Source organism: Macaca thibetana, chromosome 2, assembly GCF_024542745.1.
Source record: "Macaca thibetana thibetana isolate TM-01 chromosome 2, ASM2454274v1, whole genome shotgun sequence".
Classification (NCBI taxonomy): domain Eukaryota; kingdom Metazoa; phylum Chordata; class Mammalia; order Primates; family Cercopithecidae; genus Macaca; species Macaca thibetana.
Genome location: NC_065579.1, coordinates 41,863,060 through 41,888,989, shown reverse-complemented (window position 1 = coordinate 41,888,989; position 25,930 = coordinate 41,863,060). Strand labels below are relative to the sequence as shown.

The 25,930-nt window shown below is 42.1% G+C and overlaps 1 protein-coding gene across 1 annotated transcript in view; it reads right to left on the bottom strand.

Moving 5' to 3' along the window:
- The window catches only part of MRPS22 (mitochondrial ribosomal protein S22), a 601,324-nt gene that overhangs the window by 1,472 nt on the left and 573,922 nt on the right, over positions 1-25,930 (bottom strand). Inside the window, exons 2-7 of the mRNA XM_050779715.1 lie at positions 11,317-11,511; positions 8,473-8,639; positions 7,196-7,360; positions 5,201-5,344; positions 4,465-4,548; positions 2,843-2,988 (exon numbers count right to left, since the gene is read on the bottom strand). Of these exons, the coding sequence (XP_050635672.1) occupies positions 2,843-2,988; positions 4,465-4,548; positions 5,201-5,344; positions 7,196-7,360; positions 8,473-8,639; positions 11,317-11,488 (878 nt within the window). The 5' untranslated portion in view covers positions 11,489-11,511. The remainder of the gene's footprint in view (positions 1-2,842; positions 2,989-4,464; positions 4,549-5,200; positions 5,345-7,195; positions 7,361-8,472; positions 8,640-11,316; positions 11,512-25,930) is intronic.

The following is a 25,930-nucleotide window of genomic DNA, read 5'->3' as shown; positions in this document are numbered from 1 at the left end:
TTCATTTGATTCACAGTCCTGTAAAAGTGTGTGCCAACTTCAAACTACATTTCAGACTTTCCTCAGGCTGGGGGTATTGGGGAAGGACCTTCACTTTTACAGTTTCAAAAGCATTTTCAGGAAAATTGACTAATTTAGGCCTCACACCAACTCCGTGAGGCAGGTAGGGCAGGAGTCATTGCAGGAAGTGTCCAATTTATGAAAGTGAATATATTCCAAATGTGGCTATATCCTTTTTGGGAAAAGAGCATCATTTCTCACAGAAACAACATTCCTAATGGTAGATAATTTCCACGCCAGCTCACTTCACCAGCATGTAATAGTCTAACCCAACTCAGAGGACAGAAATACAGCTTCATCCCACATAAGCAGGAGGGTGGTGGTCACAGGGAGCTCAAAGTCACTTGCCTCTAAGTGACATCTGCTAACAGAGACAAATGCCTCTACAAGAGCCCCCCTAAGGTTCCAAGGAAAGACTTTCAGGCCACCAGACTATTCACAGGAACGGATTAGTAAAATAACTAGCATCCTAGTGAAGCAAATTTGAAATCATACACACACATCAGACTAAAAGGAAAATCGGGTTCTACATCAGTAATCTAACTTCAGCATCACACAACTACCTAGGAAAAAGCCAGAACAAGAATTCAGTTCTTCTGGTTTGTACTTCTCAGAAATGTATAAACAATTTTTATCAACATTAAAACTTTCCTAGCAAAACCAAACAATCACTATCTTCTCACACTGCTGACACTTTCCCACCATTTGCCATTTCATCACTGGAGGGCATATAAAAATAACATGCAAAATGCTTGTGCTCTTGAGGCTCTGCTATATACACTAAGTGAACTACTGGCTTCCAGTTGGGAATGGAGGGCTGAGGACACCCTAATTCAGTGCTTCTGCAGCTAGCACTCTTCAGCCTTCCCTGTGTTCCCTTTACCTGAGCTGGGGGATGAAGGGCAGGGTGACAGTGGGAGTAAGTATAGAATTCCTCAAGCCTTGGAAGCCTTAGAGAAATGCTCTGGGCTTATCCTGAGGCTCATGTACCCTAAAGGCCATCTCTTGGGAAAACAGCTGTTGGTATAGTAAAGCTTTTTGGGGGGGGGAAATAAAAAATATTCATTACAAATCTATTGTGCTTGTATAATCTAACAAAGTCTACTAAATGTAGCAATGAAATGTCTCCCCAATAAAAAATTAAAATTCCCTTTGGAGCTTAGGCGTGTGGCCTTATAAACAGCTTAACTGGATTGCTACCTGTTGGTATGTTCAGGGCTTCATTAGGTTCATGCTGAAGTATAATGCCTGTGCCTCACAGAACAATTTAAATTTAGCTTAACACCCCACCCATACTTCAAGAGCAAATAAATTATATTTCAAAAATATTTTAAAAGAATCTCAATATAAAAACTAACAGTGGGACTTGAGTCTGGAATAAATGTGTGCAGAATCCTAATTCTTGCCTGAGCTTCATTCAGTGAGGATATGCACCCTCTACTGTCCAGCCTGGGATTTGCAGTAAGCTCACTGATCTGTTCAGAATGACCACAGGAGGGCCTTTACCTAGGAATAGCAGGAAAAGCTAAGTACCCAAACTTCCCTCCCAGTAAGCATGAATTGCTTCAGATGTAAAGCTTACATGTGATGAGTAACACTATAATATCATTTATTAATACACCCCAATAACTTTAATTTTCAAACATTTCTGTATTGCTCTAATTTTTTATAAGAACATACTATTTTAATAATAAAACAACTTCAGAATGATTAAACTCAAGAAACTTTGTAAATGGAAAATTCATTCACAGGAGATAATGCACATGAAGGCAAGTCACTTGAGCGTCCCCATCACCACAGCCCGTTATGGGGTATGAAGGTGTATTTCTGCCCTCTGATTATATTGCACTACATATGCTGGTGAAATGGGCTGGCCTGGAAATCATCATCATTAGGAATGTTGTTTCTATGAGACATGCTGCCCTTTTTCCAAGTATGGGCTGTATTTTATTCTGAAGATAAGTTCTGTGGAACTTTCAGTTCTACATGCCTTACCTTTGTGTATATGGTTTGTATTACATGTTAGGATACTCTGGGAGTCAAAAACCAACAGTCTGAAGGTGGCAGTAATCTCAAAACTGTCTTGTAGTTCAGACTTTTGAGTCCAGCAAGGGCTTTTTGTAGAAAGTTGATTTTCTTACTACAGCCATGCTACTTCCTTGTCATTTTGGCCTTCCTAAATCAACTGATAGAAAGATGCTCAAAAACTATTTTATCTTCAGTTTTATTACAAGTTGTATTATTATTTCCAGCTAGAAGCCTGGGAGCACACCAGCTTCATGCTAAAATACAACAGATATTTTTTTGTTTCACGCTACTCTGAAAAGCAGCTTTTTTGATGCCTTAAAAATCTTGTAAAAGCAAGGGTATCAAAAGTATTTTCATAAGTTAAAGGATGGTGTTTACTGAAAAGCCCTAGAAATAGTTCTACCAGAAAATAACCACAGAGCTTATTTCTACTTCTTTACATTTCCTATTTAATCCTCCTTTCAGAATCTGGCAAGTTCACCAACCTAGAAGCATTGGTGACCTCAGGATAAGTTATTATTGAGGGTTTACAGTACAGATCCAAAGCCACTTACTCTTTCAAGAGTCTAGCACTGTTTATATAAAAGCAAAAACTAGGAGAGCTAGGTTATTATACTAAAAGAAAAACTCCATAAGCTGAGGTTAGCAAGCACGAGACAGTACACTGTTATCATTGGAAAATACCATAGCTTAAATACAGATGAACTCTTAGGGCAATAAGAATGATTCTTTCACTTACTAAGATCATACTTACAAATCTCTCTGAATCTGGTCAATCAGCAAACCATCAATCTTTTTATTATTTACAAAATACCACACCATTCCACCAAAGTATCTTGTTGAACGTAAAAGGTCATATTTTCCGTGTTTATCTATATCTTCATAGGTCTTGTGATGAACCTATCCACATAAAATGCAACTTTTCAGAAACATGAACATAAAAAGATGTATGCAGCATTATTCAACGTACACTGATTAGCATGAGTGCTGCCCAAGCAAGTAAAACCACGTCTACTTACAGTTGCCTCCATATCATTAACCAATAGGTATAATTTAAACCATTCCTAGTACAACCCACCTTAGGGGAGAAGGAGGATTCTACTAAGAAAGAATTTTGGCCAGGCACGGTGTCTCATGCCTGTAATCCCAACACTTTGGGAGGCTGAGGTGGGAGGACTGCTTGAGCAGTCCTCATCTCTAGGAAAATGTTTTAAAAAATTAGTTGGGCATGGTAGGCCATGGAATAAGACCCTGTCTTTAAAAAAGTAAAAAAGAGAAGAATTTGTCTAAATGACAGCAAGTCTGTGCCTTCTCTACTGTAGAAGTATGTGGCAGCCTGGAGCAAGATACCAAACATAGCCATATTAATTACTTTTTGGCAGGCCAACTGTAATTTATTAAGCACCAATTATGCATATAGAGACCACTGGAAATAATGTAGCGCCCACTTCTTGGTCACTATTGGAGAAAATTAATCAAGAATATCTTTTCACTACTCTCCCTTTCCCCTATCCCTCCCATCAACTACCCTTTTCTACCAGCTAGCCCATTCCATCTTACTAAAAGTCCTTCAGTCCTCCTTCCAGATTGATCTTCTTAAATGAAGGTTCTAATGGGGGCATTCCTCTGTTCAAAAGGCTTTCAAAGGTCTGCTGACTGAATTCCAGATTCCTCAGCCTACCATCTGAGGTCACCTATGATGTGGCTGCATCCACCTTCCTAGCTTAATCTTGAATCACTCCCCTACATATACATGCCACAACATTTCCTACACTTCTAGAACCCTCCTTAACACCCCTATGAAGTCTTTCTTCAAAGAATTTGTAATCTTTTAATGTCTACCATTTTAGGCCTGAGGAGATAATTATCTGTATACGTACTAGCACCTTTCCCCGCAGCCATATCTGGACTGCTGGCTTTGGCACAGCATACCCTATCCCAGTTCGTGGCATCACCTATACGCCCAAAACAATACCTTACATATAGAAGGTACTAATGAATACTTACTGAGCTGTAAGACAAACACACTGTACTTTGGCAAAAGTTTAGTAAATAATTTGATTCCTATATGGTAAACTTTTTAAGAGAATAGACTTTGTCATCAAACTTGGGTTATCAAACTACCCTACCACTTAGTAGCTATGCAACTTTCAGCAAGCTACTTAACTCTACAAGCTTAAATTCCTTCATCTTTAATCAAGGGTGGTTGTGATGATAAAATATATATCTGGCACACATCTGTACTCAACAGATTTTCAGGTATTTCTCTTCCCTTTCCCCTGTATCAAAACTTATAACCAAATTCGTTGAGCTAGATTAAAAATCAGACTCATAACCATACTTAAGCCTACATTTTAGAAACTAAAATATACTCACCTTGATATACTCAGCGGAATCTGGCTCAAACTGGGCAAAGCAGAGATTGAGGACATCAACATGCCTGTCCTGACTATACATAGTCTAAAAACCACACAGCAGAGTTAGCATCACATGAGAACACTGAAGTTCAGCACCTGTTCTGATGCCATGACAGGCCTGCCCACCCACATACTGGCCACTCCGTGCTCATGAAGAAGCATAAAGAAATAACACAGGCTTTGTAATTGTCACACCTAGATTCAAATTCCAGCTAAGCCAATTAGGAGAGAACCCTAGTACAACCCATCTTAGGTGGGAAGGAGGATTCTATTAAGAAAGAAGTCAGCCGGGTGTGGTGGCCCACACCTGTAATCCCAGCACTTTGGGAGGCGGAGCGGGGGGGGCGAACCATGAGGTCAGGAGTTCGAGACCAGCCTGGCCAACATGGTAAAACCGCGTCTCTACTAAAAATAGAAAAATTAGCCGGATGTGGTGGCGGGCACCTGCAATCCCAGCTACTCGGGAGGCTGAGGCAGGAGAATCGCTTGAGACTGGAAGGCAGAGGTTGCAGTGAGCTGAGATCCCGCCACTGCACTGCAGCCTGGGCGAAAGGAGCGAAACTCCGTCTCAAAAAAAAAAAAAAGAAGTCAAGTTACCATTAGAAATGTTTATCTGGATCAAGGCACAAAGCCAACTGGTTCTACAAATAAATCGCCGCCACTGGCTCTAAAATATAAAACCTAAGTCACCTTACCCTAAGATTTTCTTCCTTGAAAATTATTGGTGTCAAAACTTTACGACCTTCTTTTGGGAAATAAATTTGTATCATCCGGTCCCGTTCTTCCCAAGAGGCTTTGCGTAGTGTGCCACTTGGTTCTCTAACGACAATAAAACGCTCCTAAAATAGAAAAACATAATCAAGGATGCGTTTGTGAGGACTTATTTTTAGTTCCTGTGTCCCACTAAGGCCATTATAAGAATAATTTGCAATCAACAATATAAAATGCAATCATGCATATGAGTTCAATGATAATTTTAAACCTCAAAGACTTGGCAAGGTTTGATACTTCCTTCACTAATCACTGCTGTGCATCTGACAATCAGAAATCTAAAATGAAAGTATTCAGTAAGTACCAACTATAGTGCTAACGTGAGTTCGATACAAAAAAAGCTAAGCTGAGATTCATCTATATGCATTTTAGAGGAAAGAAGTGCTATGACCTTTCCAAACTTTCATTTCTCTATCCCAAAATCTCAACTAAACAGATTTTACTACTTTATGATCTATGTTTAAAGTCCTTGGGATAAAAGGAAAAAACCCAAGAATGGGGAGTCTTATTTCTACACTTCTATGATTTCTCATATTGGCATGAGACGTAAACATGTCTGAGAGGCTGTCTGGTCCACCTGTCTGGTCACTTCGCTCTTCCAACTGCCAAGTCCCAGGCCATGGGATCACTTCCTCCTCTAAATTCTACCTACTTTTTATACCATTCAACTGGAAATTTATGCTGGGCAAGATTTTTGGCACCCCTCAGATATTATAATATAACTGGAAAAGGGCAGGAAATGTGTATTATAATTTTTTGCAATACCCAGAGTGGCATATATGGAGCTTCGCACACTGCTAATTGATACACACCTGATTAATGTATGAATTAACCAAACCATACTGACTCTCAACTTTTCAGAGGTGTAGGAGTCTCTAAATATGTTCTCAAGATAACATAATTAAAACTTTCATCAACAGTCAATCAGAAAAAAAAAGCACATGCCAACATAATACAATTTTTCCTCAGAAGGATTTTGGTAATTTGAGAAACCTGAATTCCAAGTTCCTTTCTCCCTTTCAAGTTACAAAATGCTTCCCAACCAGCCTTCATAGCACTGCAAACATATATTAAAGCATCACAAAGCAAAAACTGTAATTAAAATTGAAACTCTGTGACTCATGTTCATTATGTCAAGTATACAGATGGCTGGTGTTGAACACAGCTCAAATCATTTTCTAACCATAATCATGTATAATAAAAGATTAATATGGAGTGGACCTTCTCCCAAACTCAGCCTTCTATAGTGTTCTAATGCATTCTGTGGGCTGAACTGTAAACTACTCTCTTTTTATTCTTTACTTACAAAGGCTCAAATACAAAACTGATATATTTCTAAAATGCCAGAGTGTTCTTTTAAATTTGCAATCAAGGAAAGAGGAGCCAGAGAATAACAATCACAACAGAAGAAGTGGTGACGCCTGAAAATTATCTGAGAAACATCTGTCATTCTTACTGAAAATTCTGGAAAGTGAAAATCCTTTAGGATGATTGAGTTTCTTGGCATCATCAAGGAATTTATAGGACAGAAACATTCTATCTTCTCAAAAAGCTTCAGCTAAAGAAATCCATCTAACTTAGGCAAAAAGAGTCTCCAGATTCCACTGCCTTATAGATTTTTATCCATTTGTGGTTTGGGATGGGTTTCTGTCTGTATCTGTGTACCCCTTGTTCTGCCTCAGCACATCTGGAATCTGGAAAATATTGTGCCTATTATCTGCTGAGAAATGGTAGCATCATAACATGGGGCTGGTCTGCATTTCTCATGCCTCTTATAGTGTGTCTTCCAGAAGGGTCTCACCCAGTCAGAGGAAATCTGGTTTGGACACATCAGAGACAGCCAGGTCACATCATCTCTCAAGCCCTTCTCCACATGGTATTTCAAACAAAGATCATTTTGCAAGTAGACATATACTCACCCGGTGTGGTATGCTATATGATATATCAGTAAACACATATTTGGTTGTTTCTGTTCCTTCCAAAATCGTATCTTCAGCTAACACATCATTTATTGGTACTCGCTCTTCCAGAACCGGTGGCATTTTTAATCGTACTTTAGCTGCCTCAACTGCCTGTCTTGTAGCCTAATGAAAGAAAATATTTATTAAGGAAAGCCACAAGGTTACATAACAGAAGGATCATCTGACAAAAGCAGATACTAATAAAAAATGCAAAAAACTTCAAAGAAAAGAAGCTGTAGCCACAAATCAGTGAGTAAAACACCAAACCTGGACTTGTGAGCCCTGGCCTTTGCCTCTGCGATGTGGCTGAGACCACCAGCTATAGGCTCAACCATTATCAAAACCACAAAGGAATGCTTTGAGCAAAGCCAGGCTACAAAAGCTGCTCGAAACAGAATAAAAGAATGCGGTTTTTGGGTGCTTACTATGGCCAGATATTGTTCAAATAGTCTCAATGTATTTGGCTCATTTAATGGCCTCAATTACCTTATGAGTTAGGTGCAATTGTTATCATCTACATTTTACATAAGAAAAACCAGAGGCACACAGATGTTAAGTAAATTGCTAGGAAATTGCAGCACTGGTATTTGAACCTAGACAACCCAACTTCAAAGCCCATTCTCTTAACCACTGACTACACTGCTTCATTCCATACTGTTAACAGCGGTTACCTCTAGGAGGTGAAAAGGGGGACTTTTACTCTTCATGTAGTCTACTACTGGAGAGAGAGATATATATTTTGCTGACTATAAATTACTTTTGAATCAGAAAGATGAGTATTAATGCTTTACGTATTCATACATCAAAGTGTTTTCCACAAAGCAGTACCCATGGTACTGAGGAGGACACTGGTGCCTGGAAAACATCCTGTTTCCATGTAGGATCTCACAGTATCCCCAAAGCTTCAGCTCCAAGGCAGATCACAGTAGATGTTTCTCCAGGAAGGAAGCTGGAGCAAGCAGGACAAAGGAAGGGTGCTCAGGCTGGCTTGAGAGGACAGAGGATACTCTCTGAATACCCAGACCTGATCCATACGCCCTAGTCTGCTCAATTCCAGCCATGTTCCCTGCCCCTCTCTGGCTGACTACTCACATTTCTTTTCTCAGTCCTATGCCTGGTACTACCTTTCACTAGTGCCTATGGAAGAATAGCTATAAGCATCTGGAGGGGCCTCTAGAAATGTTGTTTAACCCCTTAAAGAAAGGTATTCTAACAATATTCCTGCATTCACGTACCTCTTCCAACTGTGCCTGAGTCATTAGCTTATAGGTTGGTGGCTTCAGTTCTTGTACAGCTGGTTTAAAAGTCTTCTGCAAGTTCAAGCCTGTCATTTTTGTGAGTATGCTTTGAACTTCCTCATCCATAAATGTAGGTTTCTTGGTCTCTGGGCTACCAGATTCTGCTAAAATGGACTTTAGTAAATAAGAAGCTGACAAAAACAACAAGCTAACAAGACTTCTAAATAGAAAAGTAAGTTAACAATAAAAAGCATTAGCACAATGTCTACCTTGGCACTGCAAAATGCTAATACCTATGAGATGCATTCATTCATTTCTTCATTTAAGATTTACTGATCTTTCATTACGATAAGGAGATAGACTCAGTCTCTGCCAAAAGGACAGGCTATTAGAGGAAGTAACAGGAATAAAGTAATTAATGTAATAACTGTAATGGTTGCTGCCACTTACAGAGTTGTCTCCTATATGGCAGATATAACATACATTTTCAGGAATGCTTATAACCACTCACAAAATACGTACTGATAAACCCAATTTCATAAATGAGGATGCTGAAGCCTACCAAAAGACAACTAGCTATTAAGTGATAGAGTCAAAATTTAAACCAAGGTTTGTCTGGTTCTGGATCCTAGATGGTTTCCAATTTATCATAGTGCTCCTCGGTGTAAGTGGGAGGTGTGGGGAGACATAATGTGAGAGGTATGGTATACAGGAGAAGTATGGGGCTTGGGTGATTGCAGAGGAAGAAACTCAGCATAGCCTGAACTAGGGATGGGCGTGACAGGGTCAAAGAAAGCGTCCAAAGAGCCTAATCATGGTAGAGAAAAAAGGGAGGTAAAGTCTAGGCTAAGAGACTGCAGCTAGGAAAAAGAGACTTGGTTCACTGGACATGATACTGAAGAGGCCGTGTGGTATTATGGAAGAGCCTTTGACATAAGCAGAGAATCAAATCTTAGCTCTGCCTCATGCAGTTTGCCTACTGCTTTGCCTAACTTCTACTTCCATTTCCATTAGCAAAAAAGAAAGAAAAAGTCATTTGTTCCTAGTCACCTCTTCCTCTCCCAGTCCTACAAATGTTGGTATCCCTACAGATTCTGAACGATGTCCTTTTCTCCCTTCTCAGATTCCTACTCGATGATTTCTCCTATCCTCCCATGACTTCAATTACCTTTATATGCCAGAAACTCTAAAATCTGAATCTCCAGCAAAGATCACCTTCCATCCAATTACCCAAGCTCTCTCATGTACTTGAATACTGCCAAGTCAGAACCCATCAACTTTCCCTTGTCTCAAACCTGCATTTTCTACTGTTCCCTATTTCAGCATCATCCAGTAGGTCATACAGGCCAGAAATCTTAGTCATTCCTAAATTCTCCCTGATCCTCCAGATCTAGCCAATAGCAATAGTAATAACAATAGTAATCAAATAGCTGTAGTAATAATAACAGTAATTATAAGAGCTACCATTTATTAGCTATTTACTACATGCCAATACTGACTGAACTAAGTACTTTACACATTCAGCCCATTTAATACTCACAACAACCCACGAGGTAACACTACGATTATCCCCATTTTACAAAAAAACAAAACAAAACAAAACAAAAACACTGGCAGAGAATATACTGATTGTTTGCCTTCATAAATCTCATTTTAATCCTCCATTTCCCACTGCTACTACTCTAGTCAAGGCCATCCTCATCTCTTGCATCAGCCTCCCTTTCTCCATTCTGGCCCCACTACAGATCATTCTCCACAGAGCAACCAGAGTAATCTCTTTAAAATGTAATCAAGATTACTCCCAAGCTTAAAATTCACGAATGGCTTCCAACATCATTTAGAAAACATGTTAAGATGGTCTGCTTACTTACACTATGTCTCTCACTAAGTGATGTGCTCTATGAAGACCAGAACCTTGTGTAATACTCATCTCTGGCACCCAGAGTTCCTTAGGGTATCCAGCACACAGCAGGTGCTCAACACTACTCTCTCCTCAGTCTCACCCATTCGCTCAGCTTTAGTTACCATTTTTACTCCGATGTTCCTCACTTTATATCTAACTCCATACTGAACAGATGACTCTCAAAGTCACCTCAAATTTAATGTGTCCCAAATAGGTTTAATTCTGCCTCCTTTCCCATCTCCTGATCTCATCTACTCCTGCAGTACCCCCCGCCCCAAAATAACGGTTCCAACAATTAATCTTCTCCATCTTGGTGTAAATGGGACAAACCTCTATTCCAGTCAAAAACTTAAGAAACAATCCTAATTTGTCCCTTTAAACTCATATCCAAAGCCTTAATCAAGCCTTATCAATCCTGCCTCCAAAATGGGTTCCCAAATATCTGTGCTCAGTCTCATTTCTGGACATCTGCTATTGTCTCTTATGCTTGAGAAGCTTCTTGCTTTCTCCTTAGCATGGCTAACCAGCACTCGCTTTGGTCATATTTGCCAGGAACCCTTCCCTGACCTTCCAACCTAGTTTGAGTGCCTCTCCTGTGTGCGTCCCCTATCACAGCCTGGGTCACACTGCACTGCCAATTCCCCATGGACGTGAGTTCCCATAGGGAAAGGTCTGTGTCAGTCTTAGTTTGCCATATCCCACGGGGCTTAGCAGAGTACTCTGCAAGGAGCGGAACTCAGGCACTGTAGCTGAGTGAGTGAACGAATGAACAGGTATGCAGGTGAGGACAAACTCCACAGGTACAGAAGGAAGACAGCCGAATCTGAGGAAGCGCTACGACACGTGTCGCAGAGGCTACCGCGTGGTTTTCGCCTGCCAGAAACAGGATCTACGTCTCCCAGAAGAACGCCCCAGCGAAAGTCCGGAAGGTCACTTACCGGCCTCGGAGCTGAACCGGCAGCGTGGCAGCCCCACCTCGAAAGAGCAAGGTAGCGGTTGGAGCAGGCCACCGTGCCAGGGCTGGATTCGAGCCCGGAAACAGACCCTTTTCATGCCTGGAGAACCCCTCAGGAGGTTCCACAGCGACACAGTGGTTCTGAGGGGCGCCATGATTATCAGCGGCCACTTGCGCCGGAGGTGGCTGGGAGGGATTTCCGAGTCACGCCCGGTTCTTGCAGCATTCTGGGAAATGTAGTCTAGTTAAAGGCGGAGAGGGCCGGAAGTCTTCCGGGCCCTTGTAGATTGTTTCTTCTAAACCACTTATTCACAAGCAGATGGTGTTTTATGTCCTTCCCTGTGCATAAAGTTAAAACTTACACCTTTTTCCCTATATGCTCTTTTTCCTACCCGTTTCCACCGTTCTAAGTAACAAATTTCCAGCCAGGCGCGGTGGCTCATGCCTGTAATCCCAGCAGTTTGGGAGGCCAAGGCGGGAGGATCACCTGAGGTCAGGAGTTCGAGATCAGCCTGGCCAACGTGGTGAAACCGCGTCTCTACTAAAAATACAAAAATTAGCCAGGCATGCTGGTGGGTGCCTGTAATCCCAGCTACTCGGGAGGCTGAGGCAGGAGAATCGCTTGAACCCAGGAGACAAAGGTTGCAGTGAGCCAAGATCATGCCATTACACTCCAGCCCAGGTGACAAAGAAAGACTCCATCTCAAATAAACAAACAAACAAACACTCTAGCCTGGGTGACAGAGTGAGACTCTGTCTCAAATAAATAAATAATTTATGTATTCCACTTCCTGCTCAAAACTTCTCCCCCATCCTCAGGTTTAAATCCAACTACTTTTTAAATTTCTCCATCCACACTGCTCACACGCACCCTAAATCTAACTTCTGATTCCAAGCCCCGATTACCACCACCACCACTTGCCACTGCCAATTCATACACCTGATTCTCTGTCTCATTACTTACTCCTTTCCTTTATAGCCCGTGTTACAATCTGTTATTTTGCTATTTATCTGCTTATTTCTTTTTCTCACCCCATGAAGACAGTGACTCTACATATTTTATTGCAATATCACCTAGCCTAGTACATCTATGTGCACAGTAAACTTTTGTTGAATAAATGAATGATTAAATGATTCTTTATATTTTTTCCAACTATCCAGGATGTGCAGGTCTTATCTTTCTCTAGACTATAGATTGGTGCCTGTGCTAAGCACTTATCCCAAGGCCTGGCAAAACAGGGTGTTAGTAAACTCTTGTTTGAATTAGCTGAATGAATAGACTCACCTTCCAGCCTCACCTATTTTCCCGCAAGTCAGCATTAACATTAACCATGCTGTTTATGAACTCATTTCCTATTTGGGAGGGGAAGGGAGAGCACTAGGTTTGGTGCCTATTTAGGCAAGTCTGCTGCCCTGCACATCCCAATGCTTACACATGATAGCAGGTGTCAGAGACTAGTGGTAGGATGAATGCAGGTGTCTCCCAGCCCATGCCTTTTCTCTGAAAATCAACCCTCTACTTTCTTCCCATAGCTGAGAGAGCAGGCCTCAGTGGCTATGTTTTTCCTGTAAACATCCTCCTGGACACAGCTGATTGGACACTTAGTGCAGTATGAATGAATCCATTGGCTGCTGTATTAGCATTAGTTTCCTGTGACTGCTGTAACAAACTACCATAAATATTATGGTTTAAAATAACAGAAATGTATTCTCTCACAATTCTGCATGAGAAATCTGAAATCAGTATTACTGGGCTGAGATTAAGGGAGCTCTGCTCCCTTTAGAGTCTATCTCTGGGGAAGAATCTGCCCCTTGTCTCTTCCAATTTCTGATGACTGTAAGCATTCCTTTGCCTGTGGCTGCATCATTTCAATCTCTGCCTCCATCTTCACATCAGCTTCTCTTCTTCTATTTGTGCCAAATCGTCCTTTGTTTTCTTCTTATAAGGCTGTATGTGATTGCATGTAAGGCCCACCCTGATAATCCAAGATAATCTCCATTTTAAAATCTTTAACTTAATCACATCTGCAAAGACCATGTTTCCATATAAGGTAACATCCACAAGTTCCACGGATTAGAGTGCAGGTATACTTGGGAGGAAGTAGGAGGACATTCTTCAGCCTACCCCAGATGACCAGGCACCAAGCAGTTTTTTTCTTAGTAATTCAAGCTACGAGACATAGACTCGTTGATGGTGGAAGCTTGAAGTGAATAACTAAGTATTTAGGATTTGGGCTGAAGCAGCCTTTTTCAACAATGTGCCTACTGATGAACGAGCAGGGAAAAGCCACTCTTCAGAGGAAGGCAGGAAAATGGAGCAGATCCTCAGAAGCAGAGATGGGAGAATATGTGTGGAGAGAGATGGAGAAAGGTGCTGTGTTGGCCAGAGAGCCTCCCACTTTCCTTTCAATGATGTCTTTTACTTGGGGTACAGTGAGTTTTACTGACATGGAGGAACCAAGATTCCTGGTTTAAGCTATAACCTTGGACAGATGGCCACATTTTTCAGAGCCTCAGTACCTCACCTGCAAAACGGGCATAATGACAATACTTATTTTGTAGACTTTGAGAATAAAGTACTTTCAGGATCTGATGTCCGGTGTTTCATAAAGATGGTGTGAGAAGGTTGTGTGGTAGCAAGTCAGTTACTTTGTTTTTTTCTTTTCCTTTTTTTTTTTTTCTTCTGAGACAGAGTCTTTCTTACTTTGTCACCATGGCTGGAGTGCATTAGCATGATCTCAGCTAACTGCAACCTCTGCCTCCTGGACTCAAGCAATCCTCCCACCTTAGCCTCCCAAGTAGCTAAGACTACAAGTGCACACCACCATGCCCAGCTAATTTCTGTGTTGTCCAGGCTGGTCTTGAACTCCTGGGCTCAAGTGATCTGCCCACCTCAGCCTGCCAAAGTGCTGGAATTACAGGCATGAGCCACAGTGCCCAAGTCAGTTACTTTCTGAGGATGGTATTCAGAGGTACTTTGGTTGCAAGAAACAAATCTTTCCTGAGTAAAACTGAAATGGAAGTAATCGGAAGGATACTGAATATCTCACAGAATTTAAGAAAAAGCTCAACAGCCAAGCCTCAAGAAGGACTTGAAAGATGGCAGCTCCAAGAACCCCAGAGGCAGGAACTCAAGAGATCTCTCCAGGAGGTTGCTGTCCTAATGGCTTGGTTCCAACTCTCTGCCTTCCATCCAATCTAAGTTCCTGGTGAGAGAGGCTGATTGGCCTGGGTGGGATCCTGTTCACCACTGGGGGTTGGGGAGGGTTGACCGTCTGATTGACAGTCCCAAGGCTATCTGGCTGCAGCTACTGTTAGGATTCATTAGGTCATATCTTCAACAGCTCTGTGGAGCAAGGATGGTTTTCTATTATTTGTAAAACAAAAGCATAGTGATGCCTCAGTGGGGAGTGCCTTATCCCACTCTCAGTGATTTAACAGGGTCTGGACTTGTGTTTTTTAAAAGACATTGATTTTATCCCGAGCTTTTAGAATTCAAGATGGGATTTGGGCATAAAAGTCAGGGAGAGGAATGGAGAGAGGAAGAACAGAGCCCAAGGAAGAAAGGTGACAGTCTGGACAATGCAAGAACCCCTGCAGTCTCCAGCAACCACACTCATGTGACTTCTATATAGTCTTCAATTCTCTATCCTTGAGGCCTCCTGAAAGGTCCACATCCACCCCACTTTTGTCTTCACCCAGAGTTTTTATTCTTCTGCCCCCTATTTAAAGTCCAAACCTCTTACATGTTCCCACAGAGACACAAATTCCATGGCCGAAATTCCCCTTTGTGTGTGCTGAGAAGGGACTGGTAGCAAGGAAAAAAGCAAAGGTCCAGTAATGAGAAGGGACAAGTGATGTTGTGGATCCCTGAGGAAGCTTCAGGGGAGGAAGATTCTAAGTGGAGGCATTGGTAGTAGATGCAAGGAGCCTTTGCACCAGGAGGCCAGGAGTTAAGGATGGTTAGAGTGGATATGTTTGGGGGAGAGAATCAGAGAGCCTTCCTGCCTCTCTGTCCCTCTTTTTCTGAGCATTGGAAAGCAAAATCATTGGTCGAGAAGAGGTACGGTTGTGTTGGGAACCACAGGAATGAGCAGTTTGAAGTATCTGCCAGGGCTGGGCATATGGCTGGGATGCAGCCCACTGAGCAGTGGGACAGTCAGTAGCAGTGCAGAAGAGGAGATAATTCCAGAGAAAGAGGGGAAACATTTGAAGACATTCCTGGAAGCCTGTGTGAGGGTGTGTCTGAGCGAAAACTCCTTGAACGATGGTGGGAATGGTTGAAGATGTGATGGCCCAAGCCCCTTCCCTCTCACTCAGAGTGCACTGTCTTCTCATCAGCCCTGTTGGTCTTCATGGCAAATGGGTGAGACAGACAGGGTAGGCACTGATATTCCCATCTTTTATATGCATAAACTGAGGCTCTGAAGTTAAGGGTCTTGTGCATGACCACCCAATTTATTCCACACAGTGACAAGGCTGAACTCTGAGGTACCTGGCAGCTCTTATGATAGAAAAGCTCTGTTCCACATGTGTTCTATGGGGTGAAGAAAAACACCGACAGTTCCAGAAATTACATAGTTTGACTTCTGAGCCAGAATGTGGCCCAAAAGAGAGAAGGAGGGAGACTGTCCTCCACCACGAGACAGTGGGGGCGGATGAGTCAGTTCCTCTAACCCTGGAGTTATCAGTTTATCAACAATTTTCCACGTGACACTCTGTCCTTTTTCTTCTGATAGCATCCATTGTGCTACAATCCTACACCAAACTGAACACTTGAAACAGAAAATGATTGCCACGGGCCAAGGCTACATCACTCTGTGATGACAGGCAGACCCTCTGTCCTATAGCACAGGGATCTAAATGTCAAAGGCACTGACGCTGGCTGCTTCCTGCCACCCCAGCTGCCCCCACAGGGACTTGGGCCCAGAGCAATGGCCCCATGACACAGTGATCGTGGATATGTTCTGTAATAGATGGCACTTGGCTCCCCTGCTCCCAAGAGCTGGCTGCTGTCAGGCTTGGTATGTGGAACATTTCATCTAAAGGACATGCTGGCCTGGGTTGAAAGTAATTCCCATCAGCTCAGAACCGGGTGGTCTGTCACTAGGTTATTTTTCAATTTGATCTGGACTCGGGAAGTCCCTCGGACTAAGAATTGGTATTTTCAAAGGTTAATAAACCCATCAGAAATTCCTTTCATGGGAAAATGTGATGTATCTGATTGCCCTGACTTGCATGCAGCCCCCAGATCAGGGGCCCGGGCATAATTTCACTTGAGACTTAGGACTTCAGTGTTTTGACGATTCCTGGGGCCTGGGCTGGGAGAGGCTGGCAGAGGGATGCAGTGATGGCTGTTTGCAGAAAGCCAGAGCCAGAAAGGGAAAATGTATGTTCTTAGGATGCCCTAAGTGTGTGCCTGTGTATATGGGCAACCACATTTGTGGGTGCTCAGCGGTATGTGTCATGCAAGTGTGTATGTGCATAGGTGTGTGTGATCAAGTGACACATGTGTATGCATTTGTGTATGTGTGTGGCCATTTTTGTATGCATGCAAATGTGTGTGTTCAAATAGGTGCATGTGTGTATGTGTACCCATGTGTGTGCAGGTACATTTGTATACGTGTGGTTGAGCATGTGTGTGTCTGTGTGTGTGTGGCCTTACATGGGTGTTTAGGTGGAAATACATGTGTTCACATGTGTATAATGGCTTGGGAATGGGATACACTTAATGGTAGGAGCACAGGCTTTGGAATCAGACAGATATAGGTTCAAATACTAGCTCTGCAACTTATTAGCTATATGAGCCCATTTTACTCACCACCTACTAGTTCCTCCTCTTTAAGATGGGATGATAACAACTTCCACATAGGCCTGGGGTGAGGGTGAACAGACAGGAAGCAGATGGTGCTCTGGCACACAGTCAGTGGCCATCAAGTGGTAAACAGTATTATCACTATTACTATCATCATCATCTTCATCATTCTCATCCTCATCCTCCTCATGATCATTCTTGTTCCATCTCATCTTATTCTTTAGGAATGCTGGGTGGCATTCACTCTCCTTTAGAAACTGTCCAGGGATGCAAACGTTCCAGGTTGAAATGAACTGACTTGATCTAGCAGTCCAGAGAAATGAACGATCAAACAAAGTCCCCTCACCCCTTGTGACTTTTGCTACTTCAGCAAATCACAATTTCCCCATCAGCTGAATTGTACCAGTAAACATCCTTGCTCAGTGAGTTTCCTTCTATGCTGGTAATTCTGTAGGGATGAAAGTAATCAAACATTTGTTGGCCACCTTCCGCACACTCAGACCTGAGACACACCCTGTGGAAAATATGGAAAGAGAATACACATATCCCTAGCCTCAACAATTTCCCAGTGGAGTTTTGTTTTTTTATATAAATAAATACATAAATAAATAGGTTTATCCAGGTATAATTGGCATACAACAAACTTCACACACTGAAAGCACATAATTTGATAAGTTTTGACATATGTGTCTGCCATATAACCGTAACCACAGTCAAGATAATGAAAATATCCATCACCCCAAAAGTTTCCTCGTACTACTTGGTAGGTAATCCCTTCCTCCTGCTCTTCCCAAATAACTCTCTCCCCTGGAGGCCACTGCCCTCTTTCACTATGGATAGTTTGCATTTTCTAGAGTTTCATATGAAGGCACCACAAGTTTGTATTCTCTTTTGTCTGGCTTTTTCCAGCTAACGTAATTATTTTAAGATTCACTCATGGTGTCATGTGTATCAGCAGTTTGTTCCTTTCTACTGCTGAGTAATATCTATTGTGGTTTATGGACCACAACTTGTGATCCTTTCATCTGTCGAGGGGCTTTTGGGTTTTTCCCAGTCTTTGGTTATGACAAATAAAACTCCTGTAAACACTTGTGTACACGTCTTTGCACATATGTTTTCATTTCTCTTGGGTAAATATCTAGGAATGAATAGTTGACTGTGTTTAACTTTTTAAGAAACTCCCACATTTTTCTAAAGTAGTTGTACCATTTTACATCTCCATCAACATATTATATGAGAGTATTGTTTCCTCAGCATCTTCATCAACACTTAAAATAGTCATTCTTCTTAATGTTAGCCTTCTAATATATGTGTTGTGGTATCTCACTGTGGTTTTTAATTTCATTGGTCTAATGACTATTGATGTGGAGCATCTTTTCATGTGCTAATTTTCCATTCATTTATCGATTCATCTATTCAAATCTTTTGCCTACTTTAGAAATCTAGTTGTTTGATTTTCTATTTTTTAATTTCATGAATTCTTAAATATCAGAATATACATATGTATATTCTGGATACAAGTCCAATAGTAAAATATGTTTTTGAACATTTGTCTCCCATTGGTGGCTTACCTTTGTATTTTCTTAACGATATCTTTTAAAGGTAAGTTTTTTATTTTGATGAAGTCCAATTTATCAACATGCTCTTTTATGGATCATCGTTTGCTTAACCTAAGGTCACAAAAAGTGGTTCCTATGTTTTTTTTCTAGAGGCTTGTAGAACCTTCATAGTTCATAGTTTCATATTTTACATTTAAATCCATGGTTCATTGTGAGTAGATTATATCAGATGTTTTACATGTTGTCTGTGAATAAAGACAACTTATTCTTCTTTTCAATCTGGAAAGGTTTTCCTCTTTTTCTTTTTCTTTTCTTGGGAGGGCTGGTGCAGGACCTGGTTACACTGACTAGAACCTCCGGGAGAATGTTAAATAGCAGTGATGAGAGCAGACATCCTTGTCTGGTTCCTGATCTTAGAGTAAGAGCATTTGGTTTTTAGGTTAAGTATGTCGTCTGTGGGTTTTTCAGCTGTAGGTTTTTGTCCTTTGTCAGGTTGCAGAAATTCCCTTTTACTTCTAGTTTGTTGAGAGTTTTTTTTTTTTAATCAGGAATGATGTTGGGTTTTATCAAATGCCTTTTCAGCATCTTTTAAGATAAGCATGGGGTGTTACTTTTATCCTTCGTGGGGTTTCTGTAGGTTAATCCAACTATATTCCTGGGATGAACTCCACTTGAGAAGGACATATAATACTTCTTTATATATTATTGGATTAATTTGATGAAATATTTTTAGAATTTTTACTCTACATTCATAAAAGATACTAGTCTGCAGTTATCTTTTCTTCACTTTTTTTGTCTGGCTTTGGTATTGGAGTAATATTAGCCACAGGCTAAATCAGAAAGTCTTTCATCCTCTTTAATTTGGGGGAACAGTTGTGTAGAATTAATATTATTTCTTTCTTAAATATTTGGTAGAATTCACCAGTGAAGCCATTTAGGTCTAAAGTTTACTTTGTGCGAAGGCTTTTCACTATCATCTTATTATTTGGTTTTTATTTGCCCAAACTCTTATTGCTTTATTTTTCCTCTTTTTCTGTTTTCTTCCAAATTAGTTGAATTTTTAAAATTCCATTTTATATCCTTTATTGTGTTATCATATTTTCATTCTAGACGTTGTTTTAGGATTTACAGTAACTATTTCTTACACAGTCTGCTTTCATGTGATAGTATAACACTTCACAGGTAAGAACTTACAACAGTATACTTCTGGTTTTCCCTCCTAGCCTTCATTCTATTTATCATATATTTTACTTTTACATATATTATAAAGCCTGTAATGCAGTTACTATTCTTGTTTAAACAATTATCTTTTTATTATATCTTGTTTAAAAAGCCAATATTTTTATTTTAGTATATTCTTTTAGAGAAGACTTAGATTTACAGAAAAATTGAGAAAAAGTACAGAGAGTTCCCATATACAGCCTCTTCCCCCAACAGACACACATAGTTTCCCCTATTATTAACATCTTGCATTAGTGTGGTGCATTTGTTAGCATTGATAAACCAATATTAGTACAGTATTCTAAGTCAATGTCCATAGTTTGCATTAGTGTTCACTCTTTGTGTTGTACAGTTCTAGAGCTTTGATAAATGCATGATGTTAAATATCCATCAGTGAAGTATCATTCAGAATAGTTCTACTGGCCAAAAATCCCCCGTGCTTCACCTCTTCATCCTGTTTTTCCTCCCCTTCAACCTCTCGCAACCACTGATCTTATCACTGTCTCTAAAGTTTTGCTTTTTCCAGAATGTCCTATGGTTGAAATCATATAGTAGGTAGCCTTTTCAGACTGCCCTTTTTCACTTAGTAAATATGCATTTAAGGTTTCTCCATATTTTTTGTGACTAGATAGCTCATTTTATAAATTGCTGAATCGTATTCCATTATCTAGATGTATCACAGTTTGTTTATTCACCTACTAAAAAAATCTTGGTTGCTTTTGATTTTTAGCAATTATGAATAAACCTGCTATAAACATTCATGTGCAGGTTTCTGTGCAGACATACATTTTCAACTTATTCAGGTAAATACTTAGGAGTGCAATTGCTGAATCATAAGACTACGTGGCTCCAATGTCTTCTTTCTTGCATGATTTCGGACGAGAAATCTGTTGTCATCCTTTTGTTTCTCTATATGTGATGTGTCTATTATTTTCCCTCTGTCAGATTTTAAGATTTTTCTTATTATAATTGGCTTTGAATAATTTGATTATGATGTGCCTTTCTGCAGTTTTCTTCATGTTTCTTGTGCTTGAGATTCATTGAGCTTCTTGAAATCAGTAGATGTATAGTTTTCATCAAACTTGTAAAATTTTTGTCCACTATTTCTTCAAAAAATTTGGGTTCACTTTCCCATCTCGTGATGTCCTTTGGGGACTCAATTACATATATGTTAGGCTACCTGAAGTTGTCCCACAGCTTACTGATGCTCTTTCCACTTTGTCAAAAAAATTATTTTCTCTATGCATGTTTCATTCTGAACTATTTCTATTTGTGTGGTTTCAAATTCATTAATCTTTTCTTCTTCCGTGTCTATGCGTGTTTCATTCTGAATGGTTTCTATTGCTGTGGTTTCAAATTCATTAATCTTTTCTTCTATGTCTCATCTGATGTTAATCCCACCCAGTGTGTTTTTATCTCAGAGATTGTAGTGTCCATCTCTAGAAGTTTTGATTTAGGCATTTTTTGTAAGTTCTAGGTTTATGCTTAACTTTTAAAAGAGATGGAATACAGTTATAATCACTTTTCATGTTCTTCCCTGCTAATTCTATGTGTGTGTCAGTTCTGGGTTAGTTTACATTAACTAATTCTCATGATGCATTATGTTTTTTCTGCTTTTATGTGCCTGTTAATCTTTGTTTGGATGTCACACATTATGAATTTTACTTTGTTGGGTGCTACGTTTTTTTGGTATTCTTATAGATATTCTTGTCCAGAGTGTAGTTGAGCAAATTGGAAACATTTGGGTTTTTTTGGATATTCCTTTACAATTTGTTGGGTGGGTCTGGAGCAGTGCTCCGTTTAGAGCTATTTATTTCCCATTACTGAGGCAAGACCTTTACAAAGATTCTACCCAATGCCCCACAGTTTAGGAGTCGTTCCATTCTTGTTGGTGGAACCAGGCACTATTTTCAGCACTCTGTGTGTGTGTACTGTCCACTGTTCCTAATCCTCCTGGATGCCTTCCCTGACCCACAGCTCTCAGGTAGTTTCTTTATGCACATGCTCTGATCAGTACTCTGCTGAGTAATTGATGAGGACCCTTTACAGATCCTGAGCTCTCTCTGTGTGTAGCTCTCTGTCTGTTTGGTACTCTGATTAGCAAACCCTAGCCACCTTGGTCTCCCTGAGCACTCAGTGTTATCTCCTGAATGCAGGGAGTTTTCTAGGCTCTGCCTGGATTCCCCTCTCTGTGCCGTCACCTGGAAAGTCCCTCAAGGCAGTAAGTTGTGAAAATGGTAGGGATCCTCTTCTTTGTATCCTCTCTTTCAGGAATCACTGACCTTCATTTCAAGCCACTGTCCAGTATCTTAAAAACCAGTTTTATATATTTTGCCAATTTTGTTTCCTTATTTCAGGTAAGTCTGGTCCCTGTTCCTCCATCTTGCTTGGAAGTGGAAGTCCTCCTGAATGAAGTCGGCAGGACAAAAACACCTCAATGATACCATTAGGGAGTAATTTAAGATTGCAGGCCATGCATTTTCTAGACCTAGAATTTTCAAAGGATATTTTTCTTCTGGTTTAAAAACTATAGTTGATGAGGACTCACAAAGTAATACAAATCATAAAGCAATTATAAAAAGCATGAAAGTCCAAGAAATTGGAACTGCCACTGAATATCTAGGATGGAGGGTCTCCATGTTAGAGAATTTCCTAATGAATGGCTGGGGTGAGCTAAAGGATGAGGCGGGCTGCAGAGAGGTGAGTAGCAAAACTAAGGCAGGTTCCCCTGTTACATGCTGTCATAGTATCCTAGCCCTGCATTTAGAGTGCTTATGAACAGTTTAGTTAAATAATTGTTAGTTTACTTGGTTATTATCTATTTTACCTTCCTGACTAAAGGCTCCATGAGGGCAGAGCCTTTAGCACTATACCTTCAGCAGACATCGGTGTGTTTGACACATAGTAGAAGCTCAATAAACAGCCATTGAATAAATGGGCCAGGTGCAGTGGCTCATGCCTGTCATCCCAGCACTTTGGGAGACCAAGGCAGACAGATTACCTGAGGTCAAGAGTGTGAGACCAGCCTGGCTAACATGGTGAAACCCCATTTCTACTAAAAATACAAAAATTAGCCGGGCAAGGTGGCACGCGCCTGTCATCCCAGCTACTCGAGAGGCTGAGGCATGAGGATTGCTTGAAATTGGGAGGCAGAGGTTGCAGTGAGCCAAGATCATGCCACTGCACTCCAGCCTGGGTGACACAGCAAGACTCCGTCTCAAAAAACAAAACAAAAAAAAACAAAAAAAAAACCCCATCGAATAAATGAACAAATAAATTAATAATGATGAGTAGGATTAGGAGAGCAGGGCCCAGGCCTCCAGGCAAGGATGAGAAGAACCAGCCCTTCTAAGAATTGGAGAGCAGCAATGATAAGGACCTGAGGGGCGGACAGAGCCCACAGTTCACCCTTGTGTGTGCTCAGTACTTAGTGACTGCTCACAATTGTGCAAGTTAGCAGAATGTTCTGGTTGTCCACTGCACTGTAACCAACTCTCCAAAACTTGGCAGCATTTATTTTGCTCATGAATCTGAAATTTGGGTAGGGCTTGGTGGGGACAGCTCATCTCTGCCCTCTCGTGTACCAACTGGAGCAGCTCAAAGGCTGTGCCTGTGATTATCCAAAGGCTCATTTGTCATATGTTTGCCAGTGGATGCTGGCTGTCAGCTGAGATCTCATCAGCTGAGTGGGGGCTGTCAGGCAGAATACCTACACATGGCTTCTCTGTGTGGTCTGCACTTCTTCACATCCTGGTGGCTGGATTCCAAGAGTCAGCATCTTAGGAGAGAGAGAGCCAGTCCAAAGCCATATCACCTGTTCTCACCTGGTCTTGGAAATCACACACCATCACTCCCATCTCACTTTATCCAGTAGAAGCAAGTTGCTAAGGCTGACCAGTATTCAAGGAGAGATGAATTAGACTCCACTTTTTGAAGGGACAAGTGTGAAAGAACGTGTGGGCATGTTTCTAGACTGCCCTGCAGAGTACCTGTGGAGTGCTGCCGCATGTTGGGCCCGTGTACTGTGAGGAGGCCCCAGCACAGCTGAGGGGAGGTGATGCTGACATAGGAGGGGGTGACGATGGGGACAACATGACAGCCTGGCATCAGATAGTTTGGAGCTCCTAGCAGGGCGGCAGGAGACCAGGGGACAACGAGCCCCCTCACCCCGAGAGCTGGGTGCTCAGTGGGGGAGGCCTCCCTAGAGGAAGAGATCATTGAGGTGTGGCAAGAGGGGAGGACGCTTCTGGGAAGGAGGTGCGAGGTGGGGCTGTGGGGTGGTGCGTGGCCTGTCCAAGCCCAAGCAGCTGCTGAGCGGCAAGTGGTTTGAACCCACATCGGTGTGTTGGAAGGGCCTGTGTTCTTCCACTGCAGCAGCAGCTCTAAGAATGCAATGACGATAATAGCCATGGTTCTTCCCAGGGGAGCCACGAACCCACGGGCTTTGGAATTAATGTGAATCCCGGCTCTGTCTTGTACTAGCGGGGTGAATTTGTATGTTTTACTCCACTTCTCTGAAACTCAATTTCTCTTCTGTAAAATGGGCTTGATAATCCCCACCTTTCGGTGTTGCCGTGAGGTTTAGTGATAATCCTCACGAAATGTCTAGCAGCGTGGGGTGCAGAGAAGGTTCTCAGTGAGTGGTACCCAGTCCTGCCTTTGCAGAGCACTTTACCATTTTACATTATGGCCTTTTCATTTGTTCCCCAAAATCACTTGAGAGAGGAAGGGCAGGGATGGTCACCTGGGTGCAGGTGAGGAGCAGGGACAGCGTGGACAAGGCATGTGTGGGCCAAGCGGCAGGCACTGGAGGTGGCATGCGAGCACCTGGCCAGTTCGGAGGTGCTGCGGGTTCCTGGACAGCGCCCTCCTCTGCGCAGTGAGGGACGCGTGCTCTCCTGGCGGTGGGCGCTAGGTGGCGCTGTGGGACCGCCGTGGGGAGCCAGACGCTGGAGCAGGGCGTCCACCCAGGCAGTTAAACCTTAGGGTGCCTTTCCCGGCCAGGCCCTCAGTGGAGCTGGGGCAGCCCCGCTCCCTGTTTGGCATCTCTCGGACTCACACAGAGACAGAATGCATTCTCCTTCTCATGCAGCCTCATGCTACCTTCTCCGCTGACGCTGCAGACAGACCCTCCACCCTCTCTCCTTCCTGCCACAGAGGCATAGGGTCTCTCTGGACAGGAGGATGTGGGAGCCGACAGCACCTGTTCTAGGAGAGAGGGTGACTTTGCTGCAAGGACCCTGTCTAGTTCCTAAATGCCAAAGGCTACATCTGGGCATGCAAACCCCTCTTTCTAATGCTGTAAATTTAGTGATACATCTCCACAACCATGTCTTTGGGGAGACTTACTTTTCTAACGGGGCGGGAGCCACATTTCCCTCCCATCTAGTCTGGCACTTGGTAGCCCCACCTGTGCCCACAGGCCTTTGCCATGAATCTTTCAGGGTGTGGTAGAGGAGACAGCCTGCGTCACGAGCCCATCAAATCTGTAAGGCAAGTTCAGCCTCCACAAACTAGTAATTTAAAATCAGAGTCACTGCGGCAACTTCTCTGAGGCTCATCTGCAGAGTAGGGACAGTAATCCCTACTTTGTAGGGTTGCAGTGAGAAATAAATGATGTGTCTTGTGGATGTGCTTTGTCTGTTGGAAATCTCTAGGCACCTGTGAGATGCGGTTATCACAAAAAGAGAACACCTTTGGACAGCCTTGGGACATGTACAAAGTGGCTGTCGTGGGCAGAAAGTGCCAGAAAGATGACGGCAGGGTGGGAGGCAGACACCGGCCTTGAGCCAGGTAGTCAGGGTTAAGGGTGTGAGAGCAAGTGGGACTCGCACAAGCATAGTGATTGGAAAGTGTCAGTGAGTGGGATCTGGCCCAAGTGGCCGGAAGGTGAAGACAGGGCCAGACCGAGGGGGCCTTCAGTGCCTGGACACTGAATCTGAACCCAGTTCTGCAGCCTTCAGGGAATATTTATGGATTCTCAATCTCCATCAAAGAAGGGG